Genomic DNA, 10,344 nt, shown 5'->3' with positions numbered 1-10,344 from the left:
TATATATATATATATATATATATGCATACATATATGTACAGATGTATCGCTTATTTGCTACAACGACTTATATAGGTAAAAAAACGAAATTTTTCAGAAAATAAGTTTGAATAAGTCTGTTTTGTGTAGGTTGAAGTATAACACTTTCTAGTATACACTTTCTGTATTTAAAGTGAAATAGGTTTGATATTTGGCAAAAACGGAAAAGAAAGTTCTAGCACAGTCTAGTGCAGCAATAAAAAAAATAAAGCTGATGTTCGGAATGATTAAAATTTTAATTTTGAAATAATTGATGTAATAATTATAGAAAGAAGAATAAAATGTATCTTTAAAGTACATTTTTTTTCTTTACCTTTCTGTTTTTTTTACAAGCAACTAAAAAGTCATAGCTTTTTACTTATGTCATTATTGTAACAAATAAACAATATATATTTTGTATCTCTTCAATTTTGTTATATAATTTTACTAGGGCATGGTGGTTTATGCCGATCCTCCTACTGCGTGCCATAAGATACAAGCTCCGCCAAACAATAATACCACTGGTAATTGGATAGCGTTAATACGACGTTATAACTGTAGCTTTGAAATTAAAATTCGAATGGCACAGGAAGCTGGATATGATGCTGCTATTATTCACAATGTAAACAGCAATGAACTAGGTAAACTAGCCATATATTAATGACACATAGAAGCACTAAAACGTTGTCTATTTCAATGAATACATGGCAAAGAGATGATTATCTTATTTCAGAACCGATGTCAGCAAAGGATCCCGTAGGAATTTTGATACCATCTGTGTTTGTTGGTGAAATTACGGGACTTGTTATCAAAGACAATTATTTATACAATCAGGGTTATTTTGTAGTAATTAATGATGATCTGCCATTCAATATTAACACCCATTTGCTCTTGCCTTTCGCTATTGTTGTTGGAATATGTTTTCTAATTATAGTTATTTTTATGGTAAGTCATAAATGCGATGATAAAATACCACGTATATATAATATTTTATCGACTTTAATACCGTATGTACTATAGATTGTCAGGTGCATAAAGGATAGGAGGCGACAACGGAGGCACAGGCTGCCTAATTCTAGTTTAAAAAAGATTCCTATACATAAGTATACAAAGGGTGATCCGTACGAGACGTGTGCCATTTGTTTGGACGATTATGTAGAAGGAGAGAAATTACGAGTTTTACCATGTGCACATGGTACGTTTCTCTAACAAATTACTCGACATCTCCATTACAACGATATTTTATTCTTTCAACTAGAATTTTCTTCAGATATCTTAAATATTAAACTACTACTATCTATTTGTTCATTAATTTTAGCTTATCATTCAAAATGCATTGACCCTTGGTTGACAAAAAATCGAAGGGTTTGTCCTGTTTGCAAAAGGAAGGTTTTTGCAGCTGACGAGCAAATTGTGACCGATGAGAGTGACTCGGACGATGATACAGCACCTCTTATTCGTGACGGCCACCAAGGTACGAGATTATTTTCTTTTATGATCAATAAATAATACCGATTTGTTGCGAAACTCAGAGAAACGTTCTTTTAGGTACACAAGGAGGAACGTTCACACGGCAAAGGGAAAATCCTTTTAACAGAGCTAGGAGATCACAAGCTAGACACGACAGTAGTAATTCTAGTGATAATAGCTCCGATTCTGAGCAGTCTTACGTTACTACCGAGGATGGCGTTAGTACTAGTGCCGGTGAACCATCCAATGTCACCGTTTTTCTGGTATCTGATACTCATAGTATAAACGGTAAGACTAATTACTATTTTGCATATAATATTGTTATGAAAAATGTTTACAACGTATTTTGTTCAATCTATAGGCGAATCACAGGAGTTGGAACGTTCTACTAGTAGTACTAATCCTCATACGGTGAGTTTATACGCGGACGCTCAATCATTTTCAACACCTATTCAAATCGCACCGACACGACGCGGGATCATAGTAAATTCCGTGATGTCGAATTCTGACTATTATGTAGAGACCTCAGATAATGCGTCAGTGACGGCCAGTAATTCCAACAAAAACGATGTTATTACGTAATGGCCTGACACAGCTGTGACTATCATTATATATTATGAGTTGTTTGTATCTTGCGAAAATTTTCTTTTTTTCGCGAAAGATACGTTAATACTATGGTGCGCATGGCATAAAGTGACGTACGATGAAAAGATGGATATATATATAAATAATCTGAAATTAGATAGTATTTTTAATACATATAAAAATTATTATATATATTTTTTTTTGAATAATGATATTTCGACTTTGCTTTATGGCAAATATTCTTTCGCACTAATTTGTCTAACATGTATTTAGTGAATTACGTAATAATATTATCGTTTTCTTTCTCTTTTGCGATGAGTATCACATATAGCGACGTATTGTGCAGAGATTAATAATTTTTAGTATTTTATATGTGATTGAAAACATCTTTTGAAAGATATTTTAAATTTGATTCTCACGTACGAAACAAAAACTCATGTATAATGAAATGTATATACTAATGTATAATTATTCGATCTATTTTTCTTTTATTTTCAAGAACTATATGCATTATTGCTTGATTCCTTGACGTCTAATCCTTAATTGAAACTATCAGTTAAATATATACATATATATATATTTAGATAAGACTACAAATTTTCTAATTCCATTTAATAAAATATTATTTTGTGTATTAACTTAGAAATTTTATGTGGCCTAATTTCATTTTCGAATTTGATTAAATTTAATCGAAATTGCATATTACCGTTATTCAGTTGTCAAAATTTAAATATGATGTAATACATATACATGCATGGTTAGATAAGTTTACTAAGTTTAACGATGATTTAATAGTAAGTGACCAGTGCTGATGATATTGTAAAATGACGAACATAGCTTTGTTGCCGACATTGAGTTTGTACATATAAGTATTACTTACTAATACTATACAGTCAAAAGACCAAAAATGCGCAGACTCCTTTCAATGCAGGACATAGGATACTGTGAATCGTCAACTTTAGATACTAAGTTGATGAAATTGAATCTTTAACCGCGTTAAGTTTTATGAAAAATATATTGTTATCCAGAGTATATTATGTGAACTAACTGTACTGTTTTATATAAAAGGTAGACTAGTACTTATATATATGAAGTGGGCTGTATATAATAAGACCTGTCAAGAATTACATGTAAATTTCGCTACTGTCAAATAATGTATTTACTTCATTTTTCGTCGACATAAACAATTGAAGTTAAGTGGTTCTATAATAAGGAACAGCCGTATTCAATTTAAATCAAATACAGAAGGACATCAGTATAATGCTAACATATATGAGTGGTTTTATCCTTTTATTTCAAGATTGTAATTGATAGTACACTCGAATGAAGCATCATTACGAGGACTTATCGAATCAGAAACAATATTCTGTTGCTCATTATAGCATAGTTACACACGCAATTTAATTTCAGGATTAATAGAAACAATGTTGTTTAAACATACAGCTCGACTATGAATGAAGAAAATGTGGCAAAATGTAAAAAAAATTTATAAATAACAACAGGAAGATATTATTATGTACAAAGAATATGCCTGAAAGATAGTTTCAATTTTTTTAAATAATCGTCAAATCGAAATAAAAAAGTATTTACTATTATTGTTTAATATTATGTACATGTAATATAATAAAAATGTATTTATATTTTTTTGTACTATGTAACTTATCTTAGTCTTAAGATACAGAAGATATTTGCAACTATACTTGTTGATAGTCGATAAGATGCGACATGTCGAATGACAGAATGTATGGAGCCAAGTTCAAGAGAAATTTATAAATCGAGAGCTATAAATTAAAAGATAGATGAAGTGTTGAATCAATGTATTACAATATCTACAAAAAAAAAACAATCAAATTAGAAAAAATTTATCGAGTCAATCTTTGAAACCGAAATTGCCTAAATAAAGCCTCAAAGAATTACGAGTAAATATAAAAATTTAACAATACCTATAAACCAAATACTCTAAATACAGACAGTTTTTCTAAAAATCAAACAATGTAGATTGAAAGTAAGAATTTTCGAAATTTAAACGAAGAAACCATCGAAGAAGAAATTGCAATAATCGATCAAATTCCAGGATTATTTCTTATCTAAAATCGAACTTATCGTCACGAAGATCGTAGGCGCAAATGGCAAACCAGTCGGGCTTTCAAGATGATGCACCGACCTCGGAGGAACCGGAGAATGACGGTACCGCCGGCTGTATGTCAAGAAAGGCGGTCTGATAGTGAGCTAATACTTTGCAGCCGTGAGGATGACAAGTGGTTGCACGTGATGGTACAATGCCGCTCGAAGTTTGCATCTTCGCTTTGTACCTCGAGACGGGTACACACGCAACGGCATGAGGCGACCGTGCTGTTTTACCAATTCTGTCGTTCTAGACCACTCCACCCGTCATCCCCGGCCGGCGGAGAAAGCCGTCCTCTCTAGTTCGCTATCGCAGCAATTCCGATGGCGACCCTCTAACTACCCCTTACCATACCAGCTACAATTTGGTGCCATACAAACGGGAGCACTAGAATCCGTCCGTTTTTTTCACCTGTTCAGAATTATTCGAAAAATCTCTAAAAATTCACCAACATACTTTCAACTTTCTAGAATAAATATTGGCACTTTATTTTGGAAAATAATAAAATGTAGTATATAATTTATAATTACCGAAAGACTCAAAGAAACTTGCACAAACAGAAATCGCTCGATCACTAGTGACCCCCTCTTATACGGTAAGGACTATTCCGTATTCTTGACACCTCCACCCTTACAGAAATCCAATTTAATATTAAAATTATTTTGAGTTAAAACACTAAACAATGTTGATACTCAAAATAAGTAATTAATCATCACCTTCCAGTATTAAATTTCTGTAAGGCCAACGTCCTTCCTTTTTTCTTTTCTCTCTACAATTTATCTGAGACAAACCATGCTAAAATTGGGACATAAGACCTTCTAAAAATATCTTAGACGATTTTAAGATGCCATTTACAAAAATATCTTTAAGACATCTTTTAGACATTTTTAAAATCTCTTGTGTCTCGTTTTTGGACATGCCTTATGTGTAAGTACACATAGTTACGATGTATCGTGTGATCAAAATCATGATTTATTGACCTATCCCTATCGGAAAACATAAACTCATAGATTTTGGGATCATGATTATTGATATGTTGAAAGAAACGTAAATTTCGAGAGTCTAGAACTGGTTTTCTAGGATAACACATGAATTACATGAATTATGTAAAGAATTCCAACCGTGAGTGGCGTGCCGAAAAGCGTTGCGAGGAAACGCGGCGCTAGGGGATAGCTTCGGGGATTACTTTGCGAATGGACCAAGCAACGACGTGACGGACAAACCATCCGCGTGACTAACCCGTTGCTACAGCTGGTCGCATAATATCGATTCGCGAAAATTTCTCTTCACTCACGGCCATGCGCAACCCCCGTTTCCACCTTGAGACTAAGGGAGAGTACGGATCGCGCACGCAACAACGTGACCATCGATGGGGTGCGCCGCGTGTACCTATAGATATTACGGATACACGCGTGCATATGCATGGGAAAATAAGCGTCCGACATCGGCGGATGCTCAGACTTTTTTTTTACATCTTTATAGTAACACATCATTTTACACAAATTCGAATTGTCTTCCTCTTCAACTTTGTTGAACTTCTATCTCAAGGTGGAAAATGCGTTGATTTTATCAGTATAGAGTCCCTGGGGATGGCAACACCTTTCCGTTAAATAGTTCAAGTTAAAGTTTTAAGTGCGTTAACGCCAGAGAACACTCGGAGACGAATGAAGTTATTCACCGATAATTTCAACTGGGATTTAAGGGTTTCTTCGCGATCTTGATGAATAATTTATGATTTAGATTAGTTATCACAAACGTGTTTTGTACTTCTCGAAAATTTATAATAAATATGATAATGATATTACAATTTTTAAAGATGTTGGAGGAAAATATATTCACTTGATTATTTAATTATTCATGACGATGTTCATTAATAAATATTATTCGAAATACATTCAATGCTGATTTGGTAGACAGTTTAGCGTAGAAAAGATTTTCTTCGATGCATATTTGCTATCGATTTAGCATTTATTTTTATCCGGCAAAGCCGCTCTCTGCGGAGGATTCCAAGAATGAAAAAGTTGCTGTAAAGCCTTTAGTTCATTTATCGTTTAATGGCGTTTTTATAGTACGTTTTTGTGCTACTGTAATTAAAACTTTAATCTAATAGTTAACAGAGCAGTTAACACTCTTTGAGATTACTCTTTCTTGATCATAAAACATGATTTCATTAAAATCACATTCATTAATTATATTGCAGATCCACCGCAAGCCAATTATTGCAACATCTTGTTCATCATGTGAATTTAAATAATTCTCTGAATATTTTCTCTAGTATCTTAAAAAATTGCATAGTATTAATATATTTAATTTAATAAAGTATTATACTAAAGTATTATTAGGAATTTTTAATATTTTCAAAATTTTTACGAGAATTTTTCCACTGAATCAATCAATATAAATTAATGTTAATTGATTAAAAATTGTATATATCTGAGAAATGATTACATTACTATTACAGGAATTAATAAAGATTATTAAAGAAAATAGAATATACTGTAAACATTCTCAGAATTTTGTTTGAATACTATTAGCTGCAACATTTCGTTCCTTCTTTCATTCTCCTCTTCTTTCTTTCTTTCAGCTGGTCTGTTAAATTCAAATAGCTAGATGAAACAGCTGTTCTTGCAGAATTTTTTACTTTTTTATATAGACTGCTCCGCTTTTACCGGACATCAATTGCAACTAAATGTACTTTAACCAAACTCAGCCTAGATTTTTATAATTAAATTGAATTACACTTTCAATTTTAGCTAAAATTCCGTCCGATAAAAATGGGCCAACGAAGACCATCCTCTATCCCCGCCGATCATAATCGGCAGTCTTCTTTTCTCCTTTAAAAAAAACCTCTGCTTTATTTCTTACTTCTTCATTGTTTATAATTTTTCATATAATTTACCGAGGGGGTAACCACTAGCTGAAATATTGTCTCACAGTTTACATGATTTCATCTGGTTACAAATAATTTTTTTCATTACTATGAAGTAATTTGGTAAAATATACGATTTTATTTAATATTATACAATGATTTTTCGTGGTTGCATATGTAATTATCGGATTATACATAGAGTTTTTATATAAATTTTATAATGATTTCGAGGATTCTGTCCCACAATTACATTAAGTGGTTCCCCCCTCGTAATTTACTTTATACCAAAATTTAATAAAATATGAAATACAATTTGATTACTTATACCATCATAATATTTTACGTAAAATCTAACAATTATAAATTAGAATTTTAATGGACTCCTCGGGATAAAAATATTTGAAACAAAAAATAAATACTATGAAGATTATTTCCATCAGATATTTTATCAGATACAGAGTTGCTATTAGAGAGATCGTAAATAAACTGAAATTTTTATCAACAAAAAAGTACAATGTATAGTCTCAATTTGAAGTTTAAAGAAAAATCTTTAGTAAAAATAGGTCAACCTATAAAGACCCTCCCTACCCTTGATTTCAATTGACGGTTCTGTATTTGCATGCACGAAAAGAATGTTTTGCCGAAATATCTACAGTGAGATGCAATTTTCAGAATAATTTTGTTAGATCAAAATGATTATGTAAAACGTTCAAGCATGATGAGTAATGCTGCAAAAAAATTTGATATTCTAAATTTGAGAATTCTACGTAAATATTTTGATAATACAACACAATTATTTTCATATCTGTATTTAGTTAAATTTTTAAATACTTCTGCGAAATTGTTCTTTCCGTGTGCCAAAAAAAGTTTAAAAGAACCTCATGCCGTGCATTGAAAATCTAAAAAGGATCACACAACTCTCAAACATAGTCGGTAATTTCCGTCAGATTGTTGCAATGTTTAAAAATAAATAAATATAAATTATGAAGTGTGAGAAAATAAATTAAACTTAAGTATCTCGCGCCAAAGAATTTTTTATTAAAAAGGAGAAGTGTAACTGACAGCCAGTGTTCGTTTCGTGCCAGTTATACTTTTTTTTTAATCAAAAATTTTTTTACGCGAAATACTCAAGTTTAATTTATTTTCTCGGACTTTATAATATATATTTATTTATTTTTAAACATTGACTATTTTATATATTATAATTTACAACTATTTGACGTAAATTACTGACCATGTTCGAGATTTATACGATTCTTTTTGGATCTTCGATGCATATCATAAAGTTTTTACCAAACAGTCGATCAACCACTTGTGAGCGATGCTTTAATCAAAATTGATAGTAACTTGTCATGATCCTTCACGGTCTACTCTACTAGATCTTGCTAGAACACTGAACTGAACTAATGCAATCCAGAACTGACGAGTGCAAGCGTGCAGCAGGCATAAAATAAAAAAAATGTGTTCTAGTGCAAATAAAAATTGCGTCCCATATTATTTACATGGAAATATTAGATTCGTGTAATAAAGATGAAAGTATTAATGCAATTCCACAATTAACTAATTATACATATATTTAAGAAACATAATAATAAATCATAAAATTGTTCTTATTGTATTGTAAGTTAATCGTGTAATTTTTAAGTCATACAAATAATTTCACATGATTTTCGATTGTTTACGCAATGTCTGTAAAATAATAGATCTTTAATTGTATTTCATTTGTGAGAAAAATGATTTGTTGAAGCAAAAATGACACTTTTGCTTTAATGTTCAATAACTCGGTGAAGAAAAATCGTACAGCACTCAATAAAAATAAACGCGAGTGTGGCGTAGCTGGCAGCGCACGAGACTGTTATGCCAGAGATCCCGGGTTTCGATCCCAGGCAGAACCGAAAAATTTTCGTACGCTCGTAGCTCCTCTCGACAGGCAATGGCAAACCATCGAGAGTATCCTTGCCATGTACAATCAGCGTGCGCACCACAGGCATATGAGAGAAGTCACCACATCCTTTCGGAGGATTATTAGTAATAATCACACAATAATTTTGACCACACGAGATGGAAGAGATTTTTTCTTTAATATTAACGGTACATTGATTATTGTTAATAATCCTCTGAAAGGATGTGCTTGTGGTGCAAATTATTGTCTGATTATTACTAATGATGGCGAAGTGTACGAGAAGGAGGCTATTGTCATACCAATGACTATGAAATGAAAAAATTCTTTTTGACAAAGCCACGTAAAATGATTCAACTTTCAACCTAAACAGTTTGTAAATTTTTCAAAGCTCATTTGTAAAGAGATGAAGATGGATATAGATGGTGAGGGAATTTCTGAATGTAACACTGTTGAATAATCAAATTTATTCAATTTTAATATTTTAGTTAAAGTTGTCTGTAGAAATTGGCATATCCTTATATTCATCGACAAAGGGAAGGTCTGCGCCTGAAAATGCCAGACTAATTTTTTTGTTATAACAGCAAACCATTACCAACAGTAAACCATTACCAAATCACCGAAGACGAAAAAAAAATTTGCTTTCCTTTTGTAGGCAATTGCTTTCCTGTTATGGTGAATTTAATTGATCGTATATAATATAATATAGGACCATATATGTGATAATACAAACTATAGAAATCAAAGCCTTAAACCTTAAACGGTCTAGCTGGATCTAAATGCTTGTACGATTCAAAATTACAAAATAACAAAAGCTACGAGCCAACGATATATACATGATATGATATAATATGTATATGATATAATATGTATTAAAGCCAAATCATTTCGAAATATACATTATCCATAAATCTTATTTTACAACGCGTGGCCACACTAAAACGCGAATTTAAAGATATAATGCTGTTAATTTAAGATAATAAATTACAAACATGTGCCCTAATTATCATTACAAAGTGTAAAATATCGTCATCGTATACGAATTCTCTTTGTATGATTCTTATGTGAATTTATATATATACCTACTACATATGTAGTTCTCCTAGAAACGAATGCCGAAATGATTTTTCGGTTTTGAAACGCTAACTCAACTAAACTACCGCAGTATCACGAGTTTTGATTAGCAATTTAGCAAAATTTTTTATGCTTATTCGCATCTTCGAAACGATCTTATAATGTTGAATGACATATTAAAATCTGTAAATAATTAATTATTTACGGCCGGGAGGCCGAGGTAATATTTTTCGCAATAAGAACTCTAAGAAGTACGTAATTGCTTATGATCTGAGGAGGGCTCAAATCAAAAGCCGAAACATC

At 31.8% G+C, this 10,344-nt stretch overlaps 1 protein-coding gene across 4 annotated transcripts in view; it reads left to right on the top strand.

Moving 5' to 3' along the window:
* The window catches only part of LOC108764679 (E3 ubiquitin-protein ligase RNF13), a 4,419-nt gene extending 2,229 nt beyond the window's left edge, over positions 1–2,190 (top strand). For all 4 annotated transcript variants that reach the window (XM_018513021.1, XM_018513018.1, XM_018513019.1 and 1 more), the window contains exons 3-8: positions 470–659; positions 752–963; positions 1,039–1,213; positions 1,337–1,492; positions 1,567–1,776; positions 1,850–2,190. In XM_018513021.1, the coding sequence (XP_018368523.1) occupies positions 470–659; positions 752–963; positions 1,039–1,213; positions 1,337–1,492; positions 1,567–1,776; positions 1,850–2,070 (1,164 nt within the window). In that variant the 3' untranslated portion in view covers positions 2,071–2,190. The remainder of the gene's footprint in view (positions 1–469; positions 660–751; positions 964–1,038; positions 1,214–1,336; positions 1,493–1,566; positions 1,777–1,849) is intronic.
* Positions 2,191–10,344: the final 8,154 nt, after the last annotated feature.

Source organism: Trachymyrmex cornetzi, unplaced genomic scaffold (assembly GCF_001594075.2).
Source record: "Trachymyrmex cornetzi isolate Tcor2-1 unplaced genomic scaffold, Tcor1.1 scaffold446, whole genome shotgun sequence".
Lineage (NCBI taxonomy): Eukaryota > Metazoa > Arthropoda > Insecta > Hymenoptera > Formicidae > Trachymyrmex > Trachymyrmex cornetzi.
This window is presented reverse-complemented; position numbering and strand designations above follow the sequence as displayed.